At 39.8% G+C, this 23,134-nt stretch overlaps 1 protein-coding gene across 1 annotated transcript in view; it reads right to left on the bottom strand.

Annotated features, from left to right (window-relative positions):
- Positions 1 to 23,134, bottom strand: part of LIMCH1 (LIM and calponin homology domains 1) — a 324,230-nt gene that overhangs the window by 18,363 nt on the left and 282,733 nt on the right. Inside the window, exons 21-28 of the mRNA XM_035005588.1 lie at positions 20,256 to 20,346; positions 18,943 to 19,106; positions 15,287 to 15,392; positions 10,333 to 10,373; positions 6,427 to 6,507; positions 3,024 to 3,116; positions 2,066 to 2,170; positions 738 to 961 (exon numbers count right to left, since the gene is read on the bottom strand). Coding sequence (XP_034861479.1) covers positions 738 to 961; positions 2,066 to 2,170; positions 3,024 to 3,116; positions 6,427 to 6,507; positions 10,333 to 10,373; positions 15,287 to 15,392; positions 18,943 to 19,106; positions 20,256 to 20,346 — 905 coding nt within the window. The remainder of the gene's footprint in view (positions 1 to 737; positions 962 to 2,065; positions 2,171 to 3,023; positions 3,117 to 6,426; positions 6,508 to 10,332; positions 10,374 to 15,286; positions 15,393 to 18,942; positions 19,107 to 20,255; positions 20,347 to 23,134) is intronic.

Genomic DNA, 23,134 nt, shown 5'->3' on the forward strand with positions numbered 1-23,134 from the left:
CTCATGTCTTTGGGTCTCTCTGAGGATGCAGTGTGTGCACACACGTGTGTGTATCTCTGCACACTTGTGTATGTGCATGTGTGCACATGCTTGCACACTTGCCAATATCTCTGTGGTAACTCAGAGCCCCAGGAGCAAACATCTGTCTCATAAAGAACTTGCTGGTGGCAGGGTACTGCCAGCTTCCTGGGATTCTGGGGATCCCTTCTAGCTTAGGCTCAGGGTGGCATCAATGAACCCACTACTCCCCATAGCTACAACCAGACTCTGCTCCAGTTTGAGCTAGCTCTGAATGATCCAGGGGTTTCCGGGTACCCCATTTGGATCTCCCATGGAACATACTGGAACCCATGGGGTGGGATAATTATCCACAAGCAATCATTTGTTAGTTATCCTTTATATTGTCACCCAGAATAAATGTGGCTTCTCACAGCTCAGAGGATACTGATGATAAAGTCCAGGTCCACAGTGAACCCCATGGGTAGGACCCTAGGGCCTCATTTCAACCTCTATCCCTGCAGACACATTAACCATTTCAGGTGAATGATAGCTAGATTTGGGGCTTTGAAGTGACAATGTGCTCCTGTGATGATATATACTATCTCCCCTTACTTAAAAAAGATTCACCTATTTAAAAATAAGGTGATTTGTATTCAATAGCATAAAGACTGACTTCAGAGCTATTGGAGTGTGTTTAAGCAATACGTAATGTATTAGTGGAATGATAATTTCAAAGCTGAATATGATTTGCATTAGAAATGGTTACTCTTTCTGCGGAGCGAACAGGCAGAGTCTGGCTTTGCACATTTAGGATAGCCTGATATAGTTCATACCTGCCCATTTCCTCTGGTGGATGATTTTCCCGAGCCTTAAGCAATAAATCATTGCTGTCCCCCTGGAGTGGTTTCTTCTGTCTTGTCTCTTGTTCTCCCTCTTGATAGTTTTCCAAGTCCATCTTATTCTGATTGAGAAAACAAGGATAATATTATTATTTATTTATTGAGAGAGAGGGAATGCACATGGGCTCACACATGTGCATGTGGGGGTGGGGCAGAGGGAGGGAGAGAATCTCAAGCAGACTCCCTGCTGAGCAAAGAGCACAACTTGGGGCTTGATCCCATGACCCATGAGATCATGACCTAAGCAGAAACCAAGAGTCGGAAGCTTAACTGACTGAGCCACCTAGGCACCCCTGAATATAATTTTTAAACACACTGGACAACACTCATCTCTGGCCATGGGATATTTGAAACATTTTTTTCCAATCCCATTGCCTACAATTTAAAGAACAATTGTCCAAATTAACTGAATAGTAACTGGTTTCCAATGATTTAAAATAAATGTGTAATCTGGATCTCTTTTGAAAGTTATCATGAAAGAGAATTGGTCAGAAAACCCACCTTTCAAAATAAAACAAAATCATAGGACTGTTCAGTTAGGAGAAATGGCTGTCATGGGCCCATCTTTTTTTTTTTTTTTTTTAAATGAAGATTACAGACTATTCAAGTCTTGGTGTGTCTTTTGTTCAGTAGCTCCACAACCTTACTTGGGGGATATGGAGGTAGCCCACCCTTTCTGTGCTCTCTCCAGCCCTTGAGGACACATATAAATTTCATGTGGAATTTTAAGAGTGGGTTAGAAGCAACTTTCACGGAGGCCAGTGGGGGGTACATGGTTGGCTACCATCCAGTGCAAAGGAACGTATGGTGTGGAGGAGAGGGATGCATGTCGGTTGAATGAGTGAATGATGGGCAGTCAGAAGGACATTCCAGCAAATGGCTCCACCAATCAGGATCTCTCCAGCCAGTGCAGAGAGACTTTGGTTGCCAGCCCGTGGGAGCAGATCTGGTCCCAGTAATGATTTCACTGCCCCTCCCCCCGGAAATGACTGAGTCTGACCATGACAGTGACAGCACCATGGTGTACAATGGCCACATGGTAGCTGATGTGATTCTAGGGAAATAGTCAGTCCTGCATTTAAACTGGTGGAAAACTTGGCTTTATTGTTTTATACTTCTATTTAGGTTTATTTATTTCACAAATTGCTTTTAATCTATGGTCTCACCATTTTCCCACTGCCTTCAGTCACAGAGGAGGATGTAGACAGCTGGTCTGCAGAACTTGAAGAAAGAGTAAATGGAACCACAGTGTCTTCAATTATTTTGCGCTCCTAAAGGGAGGGACAGTAATTAATGAAAGGGAAAAAAGAAAATAAAATCACATTTGTCAAGAGAAAAATTTCATTAAGGAACTTAAAAAAAAATCAGATTATGTGCAAACAAGCAGGGCATTAAAAAAAGGGTCTTATTTTCTAAAAGCATGTAAATCAGGTAACACTTTCTATGGGCAATGATTTAGAAATTAGCATTTAATTTGGAAAAACAAATTACTTAGTCTGATTCAAGAAGCCTAATTAGAAATGTTTTAAGGATCAGATTATGCACAAAAATTACTGAAGATAAATTCACAACAAAATTCATCATAAACAAATTTTAGATAATACACATTAAATGTAGCTCCCTTCCAATTCTCTAATGTGGGCTGGTTTGTTCATCTAAAAAAATGAGACAAACAAAACCAAATTCTCCTCCCTCCAAGTCTCTTTAGTACCATATAGTCAATGTAGTCAGTAAGGATTCACTTAGTCTCAATATCAAAATTATACTCACAAAATTAATTCACTACTACCAAACATGCTTTCCTCAAGCAAACACACAAATAGATACTTTCATGTCATCTAAGGTAAATCAAGAATCTGACGCTCTGACTAGAGAACAGATAAAATTATATTGTCTTCCTTGACCATGACTCAACATGCCCTTACCACAAACTAAATTTGGGGGAATTGTGGTCTTTTAGATCCTATAGGATATGACTCTTCGAAGAAGTTGACAGGGCTCTGATGTGAGTAAGGAGAATGAGACACAGCCACGTGCATACATTCACCACAGACAAAAAAAAAGCACCGATAAACTTTGAGAAATCAAAACCACAAGTCAAATTCCTTCTTGGGAATTTCCTACCTCCTCATAGTATCTGCGTTCCTCCTCTTCCACCTCCTTCTGGGCCTTTTCCCACTCTTCTTTCAGCTTGTTCTGTTCCTTCTGGTATCTCTCCTGTTACAGAATTTCCACAGATAGTTAGTTCCTGAACTGACCATTGCATACGCCACTAGGACACTTCTGCCCTCTAAACCACCATATACAATATATTGCAAGACTATCTTCGTGTTGTAACATTCTGAGTCTGATCTATTCATGCAACAAAAGGGGAATGGTATTTCGTGGCACTCCAACATATTAGGAACATAACAATCTTACCAGAGAACACTCTTTTCTGTTGTTGGTGTGTTATAGATTTGTTCTCAAATATATGAGTAGACATTTGCTTATGGAAAGAGAAAAGACAGACTGAAAGATTCTAAGATCTTCCGTAACTTGGCTTTTGTCCTGGGACAGTGGGCTAAACCAATGGTTTGTTTCTGCTGGGCCCTTCAGAGATGAGTTTTGCTGTTTCACTAATAGAAATATGTGGCTACTGAGAGAGTTAAATAAAAGACAAAACAACAAAAAAACAAAAACTTGTAGGTGTACAAGACAGACAATGCATAAAGGTCCGGAGTAGACAAGATGATAATTAGCTGAGTAGCTGAATTACTCTTTGCTTATAGCCATTCTACCAAAATGGAATCTTCCCAGGTTTCAGTAACTTCTGAATTAAGAGTAGCTTTTAAACAGCCCATTAGAAGGCTTCAATATCAGAACTGCCAGCCCTATTGTCAGAAACAGTACAGCGCTAGTCACCACTTCTGGAGAAAAAAAAAATACTCTGAATAAGGATGGCTTTAAAAATGTGACTGGAGTCCCTTGGACAGCTGACTAGAAGACATGGTTAAATGGAGATTAAGATTAATGCTTGAAATGAGAGCGGACACCCTGGATGCCTTGGGAATGGTGCCCCCGACAGGACAGAGACATCACTGAAGTGTACCATACACAGTCAAATGCTTTCGTCTAATTATTGTCAATCTCCTCTCTGAGGCTAAAGCAAGTCTTTTATCCTTCTGGGGGAGGCACTGAGATCTCCTCCAGGTATTACCTGTTATGTCATTATCTGAGGAGCAAAAGGGCTTTACTGGGATGATCTGGAGCCTGATGTTCTCATGAATGCTCTAGAAAAACCATCATTGGTCAACTCATGGTGGGCTCTTAACTCCAGGTAAAAATTTTGTTCTCAAAACCTAATCTTATAAAGTTTCTGAGAGGGACTTCAGGGGCCTTTCAGAATAGAGGAAACAGACTCTAAAACTTAACAAAACAAGCAAAGCTTCAGTTTCTTGGTTCTAGGAAAACCCCTCCCCAGGTTCCCCTCCCCGGGAGGATGAACGGAGGTGATGCAGGGAATGAAAGATGCTGTACGTCTATACCCTCCCCCCCACACACACCTCGGTACACGTGTGCACACCAACACACACGTTGGTGGGCAGCATACATACATGCATACCCAATACACACACCTGCACACACCAACAAACTCGCACATAGGCCTTGCCCCAGAGCCCACAACCCTGCCGTGCCACCCCGGGTAACAATTCGGTGGGACAAAAATACACCTGTCTGCACCTGCAACTGCGGTCACCTTTCAGAGTGTAACTGACAGGGCTCCACCATGGGAAGCACACTTGCTTATCTTCTTACTCTGCAGACTCTCTGACTCTGAGCTGTTCACCATGTAGCTGGGGAACAGGCATCTGGTTTTCAAGGGACCAGCAGGTGGCCAGGGCTGGTCTGGGGTCTCCCAATGGACCCCAAAGTCCCAAAAGCTGTGGGACTTTGCTGAATCTGGTTGGTATTTATCCCTGTGCAATTTGTGGTTGAAGATTTACCCCTGTGCCATTGTGAAAAGTGTTAAGCTTAACTGGCAGGCCTAAAGCCACACAATTAGTTACCTGAACTGCCCCCTGCTCCCAGCCCCTGGGAATTAAGCCAAGAGGGTCAGAGCAAAAAGATAAGGAAAAAAAAAAGTAAAATACAGCAGTGTAAACTCATCAAAATTAATGAGATTTAACATTTTTCTCCTTTACAATCTTTTAGTAAAATCTTTTAGTAGAACAGAACAAGCTGAAAGAAGATTTTCAAGCAAAAAAAGCTTTCAAGCAAAAATCTTTTACTTTTAGTAAAAAGTACAATCTTTTACTATTGGGAATATAGTGGAGAGAACATGAGTTTTAATGTCATACAGATATGGACTTGAAATCAGGCTCAACAACTGTTCACTGTGTGACCTTGAGCAGTTAAGATAATTTCTTTGAAGCTTAGTTTCTTCAGTTGCAAGATGGGGCTAATAAGACATACTTTGGAGAGTTTTATGAGGATTAAATTAGACTAGATATGTCAAATACCAAAAAATATGCCAGTTCTTGGCACCCCCAAGTACTCAGGTTAGTTTCTAAGGTTACTAGGTTACTTTTTAAAGCCTTGTTACTCTACAAAACTGGCTTGAAACAAGTAGGAGCATGATACATTTACTCCCAGAACTTTTCTAGAATTAAAAATAAGCAGCCTTTACTCAAGGGTGGAGCAAACATTTCTACTTAAGGAACAAGACCCAGGCCAAATTTATTTCACATGTATGCTATCAAATACCTTTTTGATAATTCATTCCCACTGCTACTTGGAATGGAATTTGATTGGCCACTAAGGAGGTGACAAATGGACCGGCTGGCCCCTAATACTTGGGGTTTTTTTTTAAAGATTTTATTTATTAATTTTTTAAGATTTTATTTATTTGAGAGAGAGGGCATGAGTGGGGGGTGGAGGGGAAAGGGAAAAGAAGAAGCAGACTCCCACTGAGTAGGGAGCCCAACGTGGGGCTCGATTCCAGGACCCCGGGATCATGACCGGAGCCGAAGGCAGCTGCTTAACCAACTGAGCCACCCAGGCACCCCTGAAGATTTTACTTCTAAGTAATCTCTACACCCAGCGTGGGGCTCAAACTCACAACCCCAAGATCAAGAGTCACATGCTCTACCAACTGAGCCAGCCAGGCGACCACTTGGATATATATTTTTTTAAGTGAAATACTTTTTCTTTTTTTAATTTATTTTTTATTTTTATATAAATCCAATTAGCCAACATATAGTACATCATTAGTTTCAGATGTAGAGTTCAATAATTCATCAGTTGTGTATAACGCCCAGTGCCCTCCTTCATGCTTTTTCATTGTGCTCATCAGTGTAACCTCTGGCAAGAGGAATTAGACACAGGACACTTTGTTGTAAAGGCACAAAATGGACTGACTTAGATTCACCAGCTCCTGAGAAGAATCTAATTCCATGCATTTCCTGTGTTAAAAATTTATCTAATACAATAGTAATTAAGAGAGCAGCATCTAATAGAAAAAACAAAGCAGTAACCCCAGTCCTACCTGGAGCAAACGTTCCTGCTCCTGTTGCCATTTTTCCTGTCGCCGGCGCTCCTCTTCTGGGTCCCATGCCCAGAACTTAAACTGCTTAGAAAATAAAACCGTGATCAGAGCTAAGCCACGTCCTCAAGGCCAGGCCAGGGCAAGGGACGCAATCAGCTTACAAACCGGCACGCAGACGGACGTGCGGAAGCAGAAGCCCCTACACACTGAAAGACCCTCTTTGTCAATGGAAACCACTTTTTAATCTTCATCCCTCTTTGGTTGACGTCCAAGACGCTGGTATGATGCTGTGACCCTTTTTGGAGCTAATGAAAACATGGAAGTAATCAGCCACTGGCAATGGGAAGGCTTTGGCTTCCTTTCTTTCAGAAGTGATTTCTTCAATGTAATCACGCTTCTGAGCATGAGATACTCATTCTGCATATGGATACTGGTCCAAGCACATGGGGAAGCTTATTTCAACAGAGCTGCCTTTTGTGAGAAGTGGTGTTTGCCACACTACAGAACTAAGCTTTTATACCGCTATTGCGTTTCCCTATCAGCTGTCTCTAAAGTGGGTTATTTAAACGCGCCAATGCTCACCGGCATCACCTGTGATCCAGGCACGAGGAAGTCCCTGCCCTGGGGCCCACGTAACCAACATTCAAACCCAAAGGCTTTTTTTTTTTTTTTTTTTTTGAAGGTCTTTGTGAGTTTGGCACCAAGTGAATGAACAGGAATAATGAGAGAAGTGGGCACCCAGGTTACAGAATATACGAGATGGGGCAGGTCCACAGGGGAAGAGAAATCACAGCTGGTCTCTGGGAAACCTCCCAAAGGGGTGGGGGCTGTGGTGTTTAAACTTGGCTTCTCCCGACACCCAGAGTAGGTGCCAAGGCAAACCACATTCCCCAGTAACTGCGCCTCTTCCCTTCCCTTTGTTCCGATGGGGGTGGTTTGGGGAGGCATTTAGAACTGCCTGGGAATCTTGAGAGAAGCAACAAGACGAGGGTGGAGGCATTAGGGAGGAGGGGGAGAGTCTGGGGCAGGGTGGGAAGGAGGCAGAATCTATTTGCCCGGGCTGCCTGAGAAGCTGGACAGGGTCAGTCCTGTCCAAAGCTTAGATGGGTCTAGTTACTGCCCAAGATATTTGGGCCAGCTCACCTTTGGCCCTGCCTTGTGCCCAACAGATCCATGCTACCATTTAGGTGCACCAAGGCTGGGCTAGCCCGGGGAAGTGTCTCCAGACTAAGAATGCAGGCCAGGCCATGGGTGTTGCTTGATTTATAACAATATAAATATTGATAACTTTAATGTATTTAGACATATGAAATATGAGCCTCCATTGATGTTCTTGCTGTGGTGTCTGCAAATGGTTAGGATGATGACCACAAAAAGTCAAGGAAAGGTGGGCAAATAGGGTAGGGAAACGTATTTCCTGTATGCCACTCTTGGGATTCATAGTGCACATGAGCAAACTAAAGGCTCTGACATGTTATGTAGGAGAAAAGCTATTTAATTGTACATAATTCAAAATTTCCCAAGTTCCCTCGGATGGCCATAAAATGTCATCCAAATGGGATTCCAGATAAGAAATTTGGAATTAATGGTGTTAGAGGTTGGCTCCACTTGGCATTTTCCTAAAACTTGGAAGCAGTTACAATGTTCAGAACCTCTCTCAAGGGCATGGCCCTTCTTTGTCTTTTTAGGAAAAAGGATGTGGTTATGAATAAAGCCAGAGGGAGTCCAGTAGGAAGAAAAGAGCAACAATTAGGAATTATTTAATTTTCAGATTTCACTAGGCAGTAACTGCAAGAATAAGTAGGAGTAAGCAAATAGAAGGGAGGAGTGTGGGGTAGAGAGACTGAGCACAGCAGAAAATAGGGAATATTTGTTTAAAAGGAAGGCAGAAAAACAATGAGCATTTTCAGAGTAAGATAAAGAGGAAGATACTTCGTGATACACAAAAGAAAGAAAAGTGATCACGTTCCTTCCTTTGGTGACTACTTGCTGAGCAACTACTATGGGGATACCACCCGGCCAAGGGTCCCAGCCCTGTGGAGCTTACAACGGAGTGTGTGGGGAGAGGGTGGGCATGAGGGAGGGGCCAATATATAAGTGACACCAGAAGACAGTGTGATAACTATCGTAAAAGAAATACAAAAGGTGCTAAAGAAAGAATGGAGAGCATTTAACCCACTTTGTTCTATAACTTTTCTGTTTACAAATCTGTATCTTCCTTTGGCATACGGTTTCCTGAAGGGCAGAGAGGGCCCTTTATCCCCCTAAGTATCCCAAAACCTTGCACTTTTAGGTCTTCAATAAATGTTCGTTGAATAAATGGATGGAACCACTTCATGCTGGGTAATGCCTCTCCTTCTCTCCCCTTCATAGACTCTGACTCTAGCTTTGGGCCACTCCAAGTCTGACCGAAAACGGTCTGAGTCTACTGAGGTCAGCACAATCAAAGCTTACTGCCTCTTCAAGCTTCTCTTGTGTTCAAATTTCTTTTACTTTTCTATTCTATGAAGAGCTATTTATCATTGAAAGAATGTCAAATTTGGGTGGGTATTCTCAGAGAATTCACTTAGGTCAGTAATTTGCTTCTTTCTTGTTCTGGTTTCTGTGAATCAGAAATAAGAAAGTATCTCTTCAGGGCACGCTTCCTCTCCGCCCCTGCCCGGGGGGTGTAAGAAGAGTGTGGCGTTGTTGCTCCCACATAACTTCAAATGGACATCAACGCGTTATGTTACACTCTTCAATCTGGGCCATGGATACCAGCCCTGGGAGCCTTCTGGGGGTTCCCACCCAACATGGCTACACTCAGCTTCCCAGGAGACTCAAGATCCCCAGGGTACCGGCCAGATGCTTGAGCCTGCATAAATGGTTGCTAGTTCTGGAATGTGGCTGGAAATATTGAGGGTTATGGGACCCTTTCTCCATTCTGCACAGGCACTCAGGAACTCTCAAAGTGACACAATCTGTCTATAGGTAAGAACTGGTATTGGCTATGGTGGGCCTTTTGGATTAGCCACTGAGGAGCATTCATTCATGGATCAGCCACAGTACTCGACGGCCCATGTAATTATTTCAATTAAAGCCCACACCCCCCTGTCCAGTGGGATTATTATCTCATTGCACAATCAAGGAAGAAAAGGCTCTAAGAAGTTATACAACATCTGCAGGGTCATATGTTAGTCAATCTGGAATCAAAGGTACCACGGCCGTTACGTGGCGACACCTGGGGGCCGCCGGGAATCCTACAGTTGATTGTGCCACAGAGGAGAGCTCCAAACCAGTGGGAATTTCAGAGGGTGAACAAGGGTGACAGGCCCAGCACTGGGAACTCTCAGTTTAGGGACGAGTAGGTCTATGGCGAGTGTTACATACAATTCAGCAGCAAGCAATTTCTACAACATCAATGTGCGTTGATGTTTACTTTTTGCAAATGCTTTTTTGATCTCATCAAAATTAAAAATTGTAAACTAAATGGACAGTTTATGTTATTGATATATATTGATTGTGAGAAGGAGTGCAACAAGAACAGCTTGGGTCTCCCCGAGAGTTCTGGCTGGGCCCTGCCCGCCAACACTACACCATGTAGAAGCATTGTTCTCAGTTGAAAAAATGATTTTGAATGCCTAGAGGAGTTGCATGTTTTAATACTAATTCCTATCGTCCCTTTCATTAGATTTACTCTCCTGACTCACTTACCATTTTGTTTCCAAGCATGATCACCACTCTGCATAACGATAATCCATGTTTTTCTTCAAATTTCACCTGACAGCATTACACATGACTTTTAATTATTCTTCTACAGTCACTTAGAGCCCATTTTTTATTGGATCCTCTTTCAGCAAATCAAATACTTTACAAATTAAAATCACACTCAATGCAGGATCTTATTCCTTAAGATGAGCTACTTACAGGTGTAGTTACAGGTGACTTTTCACTGCCCGGAGACTCCACTGTACAGAAAGAAAGAAAAATAAGATCACAATGTGAGCAGCTTCTAACAGTATTTTTCTCTGATCCTCTGAGTGGAACATGGTTCCTATGTCAGCCTCAGATCAATTTTTTTTTTTTGTAAGCCAAGAGCATTAGAAAATCATAATAAAGCAGACCCTTGAAGCAATTTGTACCCATCACCGAAAGGAGTTATGACCAGTGTAGTAGGATTGATCACATCAATTAGCACCAGGGACTAGACTATAGGAAGCAAAAACTGTAGGTGCTCGTGTTTAATGCCCCTTGCATTCCCTTGCCGCTTGCTGGCCCGGTTCCCTCACTGTCTGACATGGAGAATCATCACACAGAGAGAGGCCAGACATCATCCAGGAAGTAAAGAGAGGGACACAGTTAACAAGAGAACCATTACCAACTCCTGGTAAATGCTTCTAACCCTTGTTTAAAAAAAAGAGAAGAGGACAAAGAATGATTTTGAATGTCTATTTTTTTTTTTTTAAAGAAAGAGCTGAATAGTATTTCCTTAGATTTTTAAAATCAAAGAAAAATTCTACAAATTTCCTTCCAAAAGTTTCTAGAATTTCCTTCCAATTTTAGTAGAAGTGGCGCTATTATTAAAGAACTAGCTCTTTGCTAACTGTGTGTCAGAAATTTTTTTTCTGAAATCAGAAATGAAGAAAAATACCACACATTATTGGCTGCCCCCAACACGGATTTTTGCACAGAAGAAGTACAACTACCCAGGATGCATTTTACCTGACTGGGAGAAAAACTGGGAACGTCGCCAAGAGTTCTGAACTCTCAGCGGGATGCTGGCAGGGCCAGGGGACTCTAGATCAGATGGCAGAACAGAACAAACAGAAAACCGTGAGAACAGGGGTGAGAACCGAGCGGAACCATGCTCCCAAGCACTAAAGGAGGTTTGGCTGTAGTTGATATAAGAATTGAGAAGGAGTGAATCTAAAGTACAAAATATCTCAATAAAACACATGCAAAAATTGACGACGTGGGCAAGAGCCAACTGACAAGGGACAGTTCATGCTGTTGCTTGTCTTCCTTGGCGTTAGGTGAAATTTTATAGGCTCATACTTAATGGTGGTATTGTTAAAATGTTAAATCTCAAATGATAGGATAATGTGCTCTGCAAGAGCAAAATGCACAGTTTACATTGCTTTTGGAGAACACTAGAAAAGTATAAGAGACAGCAGAGATGAGTTCAATGATTATTTTATATTCTTTATAAAGCCTATGTATGAAAGTCTATGGCAGAAGTGATCTATATGGGTAACAAAAGGATGTGTCGATGCCGATCTGTAGCTCAGTGGCATTGAACAGACACAAGTTCAGGGTAAGCATGTGCATCCTTAAACTGGGTCCTGTGCACTCAGACGTCATGCTCGGGGTAGATAAAAACATCGGTTTTTAAAATGTGCACATATTTTCCGGAAACCCCAATATATCTTTGAACTGTTGGGAGACAGTTGAGAAAAGGAAAACTGTCACCTTCAAATGTATTTTATGAATGTTTTCAGAGTATTTAAAGACTACTTGTGTGTGTGTATGCGTGTGTGTGTGTGTGTGTGTTTAAGGGAAATCTGTGAAATATTAGGGCTCACCTCCAGATCTTCGGTAGCCTATATAATCAGTCTATAAACATATGTTTATAAACATGGGGGAGATATCATTGTCTAGGGGAAGGAAGAGTAGACATGTCTCCAAGATTCCTGATCCTAACCGTATAGCTTCTTCAGACTTGATGTGTCACCACAGACCAGTCACTTACAGGTCCACTGACCTTTTCCAATTGGAGTACAGTTGACGGACAAGGTTACATCAGTTTCAGGTGCACAACACGGTGACCCGACAACTCTGCAGGGCACGCTGTAGCACAGACACATGCCACGCGTGTGCCCACCATCTGTCACCCCCAGCGCTAGCACAATACCATTGACTATTGCCTGGGCTGTGTCTTTCATTCCTGTGACCCATTCATTCCGTACCTGGAACCCTGGACCTCCCACTCCCACTGAATTTTTATATCTGGGCAAAGTCCTATATTTCCCCCCTCCCCTCCCAATTAAAGACAAATTATGTCTTTTAAGTTTACATTTATTAGAGGCCTTTTGCTTCTTGACGATAGGAACTTATTCGCTCCAAACAAGTCTTACTGTTATTTTTCTATCTCTTGACAATGTCTTTTGTGCACAATTTAAACACCTACTTTATTTACGTCCGTGGTTTTCAGAGTATGGTCTCTGGATCTGCAGCATCAGCATCACCTTTGGGAACTTGTTAGAAATGCAAATCCTCTGGCCCCAGCCCAGACTTACTCAGACACTGTAAGTAGGAGGGGAGCCCAGAGACCTGTGTTTTAACCAGTCCCGCAGGGAACCCTGGCCCATACTCCTGTTTGAAAATGACTGCTTAGAGCTGTATCTCTACAACATACACTCTTATTTTAAGAAAAGCATTTAAGAATAGCTTCTTATTGCCTGGCATCTTGCTTCTGTAACTCTGCTCCAACTGCTACTCTTCTGAAACTACTAGATTATTTTATTAGTGCTGATTCCGGGCCAGGTGTGGAGCTAAGCACTCTTTTTGGTTGATCCCATTTAATTCTTCCAATGCCCCTATGAGGTTGGTAGTTCTATGATCTCCCTTTTACAGTTTACAGGGTATGATCAGAGATTAGGAGAGCTTGGTGGGGAGGATCACACAGCTAAGAACCAGACGAGCAAGAATTCAAACCTGAGCATTCTGTCTCCAGAGCCTGCAGCTGTCGTCCTGGCTTCCCAGAACCAGACAAGAGCATAGAACAGGTGTACAGCAAATATAATTCTCTCTTGAAGACTAAATTTCGAAATGCTCTAGTGCTACTACATTTTATTTTTTTATCACTCAACTTCGATAAAGCATGATGGGAAGTCCCTTTGTTAACAGCACATTTTATCAAATCAAAATGCCTTGCAACATGTTAACAGGATGTGAAAACGTGTGAGACAACAAAACTAATTAAGATGGCTCAAAATATCTATTTCCTCTCTGTATTACTTATCCACACAATTAAAAAGTGGTAGAAACGGGGGCAGGATTAAAATCTGTCTAAATATGGTCAATTACTGACCCAGTTATGAGACTTCATTTTTGTCAATTCCCCACAGGACAGTAGGGCTGACAGATTAAAACAAATGCTTTGAAGACAGTATTGAATTTGTTTCCACATTTAGAAACTAATGATCATCAGTGTATGTACTAATTAATTCCTTCCCAAGGACTTCCTGTTACTCAAATAGAGCCCACCTTCGCTCTCAGCCATCAACTAAGGCTAATGGAAGCCAACCCAGTTTCCACCCATAGTGGTCCCAAATGGATGCCCATCCTTGAAAAAACGGGAAGGTAAAAATAAATCCGAGCCACAATGAGCCTGTATCATCTTCTCTTTGCCTGAACTGATAAATCTGTAGAATGTACTGGAAAGAGTACATTAAAAAAAAGACCAAAAAACCTCACAGTTCTTGCCTCCTAAACTCTAGCTGTTTTCATATCTGTAGAGAGAACTCACACCAAAGAGGCCCAGTGGTCTATCTGTTTGGAAGAATAATCATGGAATTCTCAGGACACTACCCCACCCCATTTCTTTCTGGTGTTTGTGGGCACCTGAGTTTCTCATAAGGATAAAGGCATTCAGGGGCGCCTGGGTGGTTCAGTCGTTAAGCATCTGCCTTCGGCTCAGGTCATGATCCCAGGGTCCTGGGATTGAGCCCCCACATTAGGCTCCCTGTTCAGTGGGGAGTCTGCTTCTCCTTCTCCCTCTGCCACTCCCCCTGCTTGTGTTCCCTCTCTCGCTGTGTCTCTCTCTGCCAAATAAATAAAATCTTAAAAAAAAAAAAAAGGATAAAGGTATTCAAATGGGACTTTTAAAGAATAAAGGGGTGAAGGGCACCTGGGTGGCTCAGTTGGTTAAGCAACTGCCTTCGGCTCAGGTCATGATTCTGGAGTCCCTGGATCGAGTCCCGCATCAGGCTCCCTGCTCGGCAGGGAGTCTGCTTCTCCCTCTGACCCTCCTCCCTCTCATGTGCTTGCTCTCTCTCATTCTCTCTCTCTCAAATAAATAAATAAATAAAATCTTTAAAAAAAAAAAAGAATAAAGGGGTGAATTCACAACCTATACATGGCCTAAGGGGTTCCTGGGGAATTTGCAGAACATGTTTAATCTATGATTGTAAATTATTTCTCAGTAATCATGCACACCCAGGAATTATTATGAGGTAATAAAATCTAATTTTCTTCTAAAAAGTCAAATTGTCAGATTAAATGAATATTTATTTTATAAAGATGAGATAATTAACAATTAATGAAGTTGACATAATATTAGGATGATAAACTTTTTATTAAAGCTATTTTTTAGTTTGTAATTTTAAAAAACATTTTGGAACCAATAAAATTATTGTAAGGTATCACTTTTGGAGGCCCTATTGGGCGTACAGTGCCTGGCTGGCAAAATAGTTTTGGCTGCTGGGTTCCTGGCTGGGCCAAATAGAGAATGCAACCCCAGATTTCCACTCTGAAGTAATTTAATTCAGCCACCATGGACTCTTGCAAACATCATGGCTAATGGGATGTTAACATAAAGGAAGTAATCTTCCTTTAAAATAAAGAATATTTTGGTTGGTTTGTCTCTCTCTCTGATTTTGTCTTATTTTTCCCTCCTTTCCCTTAGGATTCCTCTTTTTTGTTTCTTAAATTCCACATATGAGTGAAAGAATCACTAAACTCTACCTCTGAAACTAATAATACACTATATGTTAATTAACTGAATTTGAATTAAATAGATAAAATGAAATAAAGAAAATTTTACTATAGATGAGCCCAGCAGCACATATAGAGCTAAAATAAAACACTTCTTTCTTTTTACCTTGAGAATAGAGGTTTGGCAAATGTAATTGGTTGGTTTCAGACATTTTGTCCAGAAATGGATACGTCAGGGTTGCTTCTGGTTCTGGTGATTTGGGCTTTACCACCTGGATCATGGGCAAAAGACAGAAACGTTACAAGTATTGTCCATTAAAAAATGCACAGGTGAAATAAAAACTAAAGGATTCATGACTATTACAGAAGTCAACAAACCAGATATTTAACTTTTAAATGGAAATGTTCGCCCTTTCCCCAAAACCCCTTTGGGTTTTCTACATTAATACAGAGGCCAACTTTTTCAGAGAAATCAAACTGGAGCATAAAAATATGATGATCACTCTTCTCCAAGCCCAGAAGATAATATTCCATCTTTGGGATTGGACATCACTCTGTCACATTTTCTGATTGATCAATCACATATTCCCTTCCTGATACTACATAATACTGATTTTGTAATGTTAGGAAGTGAGATGTTCCACATAAGATAAAGAAAAAAGATCTTACTATGTAAGTGCTGAATATTAAGATAATATCACTTTCTAATGGACATTATTCTTGAGACACTACAGAGCCCTCCCAAAAACTTACACGAAGCACATTAAAGACAATATATTTTGCCTATTGACAAAGAAGCATTATAAATAACTATTATCAACTAGAGTCATAGCAATGATGCCATCAGGAGATTTTTGAGGCATGTCAGACCACTTGTCCTTACGGTAAATAGTTCCAAAATTATGGCATTAAAAATTCTTATGTTTGCTTTGTAGAAATAGATTTTTTCTTGTTATTGCTGTTTAGTTTTATTTTGTTTTCCCCCAATCTGAATGGCCAACCCTCCTTCTGATTTGTTGCTTCCAATCAAATGACTGCTGAAAGACCAGATTACCAAACTGATGTCTAAAATAAGTCAGTAGATTCTAAGCAGAGATCTGAAAGAGGGGCGTTGTATCAGTTCATGTCCTTTCAGCTGCTTACAGGGCTTTCTCAGATTCACTCTGGCTGGTGGCTATGTTCCCAACAGATTAATTTGATAGCCAACAGGGCAATTTAGGCTATTAGAGTGCTTGTTTTACCATAAGCTGATCTGTGATTTGGTTTTCAGGATGATTTAATGTCTATAATTTCTTTTTGGTAAAATTTTATTTTTATTTATGAATAATACATTCAACCCTAATGGAATCCTGAAGAAAACAGAGTTAATCACTTCATTCCATATTACAGAGGTCAACCGGATGTCCAAATCAACTTCAATGTTAAACATGCAGCAAAAACTAAAGCTTAGATTTACTGAAGTTGACAACCCCATACCATTTTAACCCAAATTTTAACCCCATACCATTTCCTCCTTAGTTGAGTCTGACAAAAATGTTTCGGTAATGCTCAGTTGTAAATGAATGTTAATAGCAGAAATGCTCAAAATCACCATTATGTAAAAAGATCAGCCTGTGTGCATGGGCACTTTGTTTGATAAAGGTAACACTCTCAAGTGAAGTCAGAAAACAAAAGCTGTTAAAATAGTGATCACCTCTCTCTCTTTTTCTAAGAACTAACTGCACAGTAGGGAAAAAAGAGGGGAGGGATTCATATGGTGTAAGAAAAGCATTGGGTTCTAAGACCATTATTCCATTTGCCAACCAACTAGTAGAGATTCTTAACCTGGAGTCCACAGAACAGAATTTAGGGGGTGTATATACTTGATATCATTTGATACCAAGGAAAACATGGTAATCTCCTGTATTTTATGCTTTAAAAATATTATCTTGAGCATACTGTTTACCAGATGCCAAAGGGTCCACACACACACAAAGTAAAGAACCCCTGAAAACAATTTTTTCCATAGTATGGTTGACATGACGCTGGTGGCCCAAAGATGGACCACACAGATGAGCTACGCAGATGAATGCTCTTTAGTTATTGTGTTTGCTTTGTTTCATTTTAAAGAAAAATACTTTCTAGCAATGATAGTTTTCCTTTCAGTTTAGATCTAAGTGGGGGGACAAGTCCATTTGGAAGAATAATAAATAAACAATGGCTATGAGTGTAATGGGGATAAGGCAAAATTCTGCAAAGGTGGGAAATCCTGCCTGCCCCCAATGTCTTCCGACATTTCAGTTCCTCCCTTTAGACGTCTAGACCGTTCTTTAATCCTTTATGTATAAAAATGGGGAATAACTGGAGACTGAAATCCCCCAAAGGCATTTTTGAGGCTCTACCAAGGACATAGCACTGTCAGCTCCTTAAGGTCAGGGGCTGGGTATTCACTGTTGAACATCCAACGTCTGCTACAGGGCCTGGCTTCTAGTAGGCGCACAGTCAATACACGCTGAGTAAACGGCGGAGGAACCGGAATGAGACTTGGCCAATTTTTCACTCTAAAGTGATATCCCAATCTAGGGTTAATTTTTAAATTTGGGATATCACCACATACAGTATGCCAGTGTGCAAGTCCATGGTTCTCTATCTTGGTGGCCTACTGGAATCACCTGGGCAGCACTGAGAAATACAGATGCGCTGCCCCCAGCGATTCTGATTTATTTTCTATGGAACATGCTTGGTATTTTTAAACTCTAAAGGGTAGCCAAGGTTGAGAGGAACTGGCATAAATGATGAAGACTTTTAGACTGGGCCTGAAAACAAACCAAATTAATATGAATGAGATGAGACTCCAAGCAAGGAAGAAATTTAATAAAAACAAGACATTAAAACTCATTATATCAGAATAATAATTTTCTAGTTTCCTTGTTATGCAAGTCCAGAGGCATCAGAAGTACCACTGTTATAAAACAGGTAAATATTGGAAAGAGAATATTTCGTAAGCTGCAAATAAGCAACCTCACGCACAGGAAACTAACACCTAACTGCAAAGCTTTAGAACTTATATTCCATTTTTCTTTTAAATGTATGTAATTCTTCATAATTCAAAGTTATTTAAAATAAAATTTAAAAGATATATATCAGTGGTTACTAATAGAGGTAAGTTTCAATGACTTTTTCTCTCTACTGCTCTATTTCTATTCTTTTAAATTTATATATTTTTTTTACATGTTTACATATAGTACTTGATAGATTTGTTACATTTGTATGCACGTTACTATAAATACTAGTTAAAAAAAATGTATAGCTCCAGACTGAATGTTTGTGGCCTCCCAAAATTCATGTTGAAATCCTAACCCTCAAGGTGGCGGTATTAGGAAGTGGTGCCTTTGGTAGGTGATTTGTGCCCTTATAAAAGAGACTCAAGAGACCTCCCTCACCCCACCCACCAAGTGAGGACACTGCAAGACAGTGATCCGTGAGCCAGGAAGTGGATTCTCACCAGACACCTTGGTCTTGGACTTCCAGCCTCCAGAGCTGTGAGAAATAAATTTCTGGTGTTTACAAGCCACCCAGTCTATGGTGGTCTGCCTGAGCACCCGACATGACCTACCTAGTGCATACATCCTTCTATATGCATTTACATTGTTTTACAATGGACATGTAGTATATTTGTATTTAGAAAAAAAATACAGATTGAAGATAGGAATCGATTCGGAGAAAAAAATAAATCTTCATTATGAACAAGCGCCACTTATCTCCATTCACGTTATAAGTGAGCTGCAATACGAAGCCGCACTGATTTTGGACTGAACTGCTTTGGTCCACCATGTACATTACCTTTGGTGACAGTACCAACTCCACCTTTCCACTCATCTCATTTTCCAGTTTCTTCTGGTCTTTTTCTTCTGGCATATCGTTCTTCAGTTGGGGGCTGGAGGAAAACTCCACAAAGGGCACAGTCGGGCTGGATCGAGTCACAGTTGTTATAAAATGCGGAGGTTCTGAGAATGGAGTTACGTTCAGAAACAAAAAAGAAGAAGAGAACCATATAAAGGACCATTTATCCTGCGATGCCACGAAGTCCACTGAGTACATATCCTGCCCAGGGCCATAAGGAGTTGGATTGCAGGGTGATGAGAGGTATTAAAGAGCCTAAGATGCCAGAACTGTCTAGGCTCTTCCAAGACATAAAAAAGAAAAAAAAATCACACAATGCAAAATACATCAAAGGACCCCACTATGGAGAACTTAAGTTCTTAGAAAGAGTCACTGTTTCCCCATGAATAACACTACATGAGACAAAATGTTGGCACAAAATATAATGGTAGGTGGGTTGGGTGGGAGAACATTTAAAGATAGTTTCCATCCAAATGACTGAGTGGCAGCCTGAGTCTGTCTTTCATATTTCAATGCTCCTTTGAAACAGTACATTTTCATAATCAGAATGTGTTAAGGATTGTGTGGTACACATAAGACAGTGAAAATAAAGTGTTCTCTGATATATAAGGAAGAATTAGGTATAGTCTGAAGTGAGGGGGCATATCAAGATGTGGAGGTGCAATCTAGTTTGAAAAAGCACATGCTAAAATTTTTAGTAATGCCATTTATTTTAAAATAATTTGGCATTTAGAAGAGGGTAGGAGGTTTGCCAAAGGAAGAAATGTGTTAAAAGTATTGAGAAACATTACTTTAGGGAACAGTGGACCTCTATTCATACTCACTGTCCATATTGCTGGCATTACTTTATTATTTTAAAACTATTCACCAGCTTTTTCATTTTAGTGTCTATGTTATGATATATTTTGATTTATATCTTATCTAATGATGTTCTGTGTGTTAAAATAGGACCCTCGGTTTTTAGCATCATTTATTTGGGGAAATATAACTTTTTATGATGATGGAGATATACTTTCAAAAAAACAAAAAAATACCACAGTAACAAAAAAGAATGGGCTCCTGTTTCTACAGCAAGATAAATCGTACGGTCAGGATTTCCCCAGGAAGCCTCTAGGTGGCAGCACAATCACACCAGTTACAGAGCCTTGCTTGGCTAGTTTTTTATGGCTCAGTGGGAGAAATTCTTGACTGTTTTCATTGTAGCTTAACAGTTATCATGATCTACCTTAAAACTAGTTTGTCAGGGAACAAACCTGATGAAGCAACTTCCGTATTCCCTTTCTGTGTTTTTTCGCCATCATTCTCATCCTCTTGACTGTTCAGTTCGGTTTCCTCAGTGGTTGCCTGAAAAGAAAAAGATTTTTTTTCCCTTTGAATAAATTATCTCTTTGAAAGTTCTAAAAGGTAAAAGGTTTTTCTTTATTTATTTCCTTCCTTCCCTCCTTTCTTTCCTCTTCCTTTCTTTTTCCTTCCTTCCCTCCTTCCTTCCTTTTCCTTCCTTCCTTTCCCTTTCTTTTTCTTTCTTTTCCTTTCTTCCTTCCTCTCTTTCCTTTCCTTTCTTTTTTCTTTCTTTCTTCCTGAATAGTTATTTTTAGGCCAATGAGGTAAGGTGCCTATATGAATTCATACTTTTTCCATTTCCTAAGTAGCCTTAGGGTGAAAAGCTGGATTGGCTGGAAGGAGACAGTCCATGAAGGAGAAGAGGGACGATATGAGGTCACATGCACCCACCACCTCCCAACCTCCTCTGACTGCCTCAGACGTACACTCCACTTTTCCCTTCCCATCACCACTGAATTTTCAAATTCATAGTCACTACCTACTTGCTCCCAAATGCCTTTAAAGTTGTCTTAGAGTCATATCACCAGTGAAAAAAAAATTTTTTTAAGGTTATAGTTAACCTTTCAGTAGCTTGTCTTCAGCACAGATGCCTCTGACTCCTAGCACTATGGATTTCATTCTTGATGTTCGCTTTCTCTCTGGGCTCTCAAGAATTCTCTCTTACCTGATTTCTCATTCTCTCTCTCCAACCATTTTCCATCACCTGTCCTGAATCACCCACAAATGTATCAGTTATTCTCATGCATTCACCATTATGCTCTCTACCCATTTATGAATTGTACTTTCATCTCTAGCCCGAGTGTCCATCAGAGCTTCAGTCTGACACATTGGTGTCATGGTAAATGACTCACACTCAACATGCTAAAAGTTACCTTCAAATAAGCCCCTTCTCCAAATCTCACAATTTCTGTTTATGACATTAGTTCTCCCCAGTACACAAATTAAACTCTGAAGTGTTTCCTGACTCATATCTCATGATTGCCCATCATTTGCCAAGTCCTGCCAAGGTTCTAACATAATAGTTTTCATATCCATCTCTTCCTTTCTGTTTCTATAAGTTAGGGCCTGAGTTGATCCATGTTCTTCCACTAAGGGGTCTCTCTGATTTGGATCTTGCTGTTTAATCCACTTGGCACATTACCATGATATTCATCTCTTTCAATAGTACTTCAGTTAATCACTTTTATGCCTGTGTTCCTCTCTTTCAGAAGTACTTCAACTTATCTGTTTTATACTTCCTAAAATTTATAACATTAAAAAAATTTGGAACAACCTAAATGTCCAACAATTGGAGAATGGTTGAATGAATTTTGGTATGTCCATAGAAGGAAATGTTATGCAGTCATAAAAAATGGTATTAAACAATAAATGATATGTGAAAATACTTATTATTTAATGTTAAGTCAGAAAATGTAAACTGTATATCCAGGATGATGCCTACACATGTTAAACTTTGAATATGCTATATTTATACACAAATACACCTGATAATACATATATAAAAATGTCTATAAAATACAGGAAATATACTAAAATATTAAGTGATTATTCTTAATGTGCTTAAATTTTGGATGACTTTTTCTTCTTTATAAATATATTTTCTGTATTCCAAAATGTTCCCCGATGACTATTGCTTCTGATTCAGAAAACAAAATCAATCTAATTTTACATTATCTTTTAGATGGGAGCCAACTGATTCCAGAGTAATTCCAAAATTCTTCCACTAATATTATAGTAGTAGCTTGATAAAAGTAATGGGAAGGATGATTAAATACTGGCTAGAATATACCTCAACAACCAAAGGGAACAAATTAACGACTATTATGTTTTTTAGTAATAGTGTCTGTCTTATTATAAAGAGCTAAAGTTGAATTTTTAAAATATGTATGAAATACTTAATACATCTTAAAAGGTTTTAAGATAAATATTAAAATTGGTTTCAGCAAAGGCATAATTAAATACTTTATAAAATATCCCCATGGGTTCTCAAAAAGCTATGAATTTATTGGTGTCTTATAAGTATATATATTTTACTCATAAATCAAAATTTGTCCTTCAACTAACCCAAAAGCCCTTTATAGTTAATGTATTGGTGGAAATTGTTATTGAATTCTATAAAAACAAAGAAACTTTATGAGAAAATGTAAGAATTGTTCAACATATGCAAGTCAAAAAATGTGATACACCATATTAATAAAATGAAGGATAAAAATCATATGCTCATCTCAACAGATGCAGAAAAAGCATTTGACAAAATTTAACCTCTTTCATGATAAAAGCTCTCAACAAATTAGGGATAGAAGAATGTAACTAAACATAATAAAGGTCATATTTGACATGCTCATAACTAACATTATATTTACTGGTGAAAAGCTCAAAGCCTTTCCTCCAGGATCAGGAACAAGACAGGGTGCCCACTCTCTCCACTTATATTCAACATAGTACTGGAAGTCCTAGCCAGAGCAATTAGGCAAGAAAAAGAAATAAAAGGCATCCAAATAGGAAAGGACAAAGAAAAACTATTTGTTTGCAGAGGACATGCTCTTATATACAGAAAATGCTAAAGGTTCCACCAAAAAACTGTTAAAACTAATAAATGAATTCAGTAAAGTTGCAGGTTACAAAATCAATATACAACTATCCAAAAAAAGAAGAAAACCATCCCATTTACAATAACATTGTAGAAATAACTTTAACCAAGGTGAGATATCTGTACACTAAAAACTATAACATTGATGAAGGAATCGAAGAAGATACAAGTAAGTAGAAAGATAGCTTGTGTTCATGGATT

The sequence above is a fragment of the Mirounga leonina genome, unplaced genomic scaffold, assembly GCF_011800145.1.
Source record: "Mirounga leonina isolate KUSES-001 unplaced genomic scaffold, KU_Mleo_1.0 Mir_129, whole genome shotgun sequence".
Lineage (NCBI taxonomy): Eukaryota > Metazoa > Chordata > Mammalia > Carnivora > Phocidae > Mirounga > Mirounga leonina.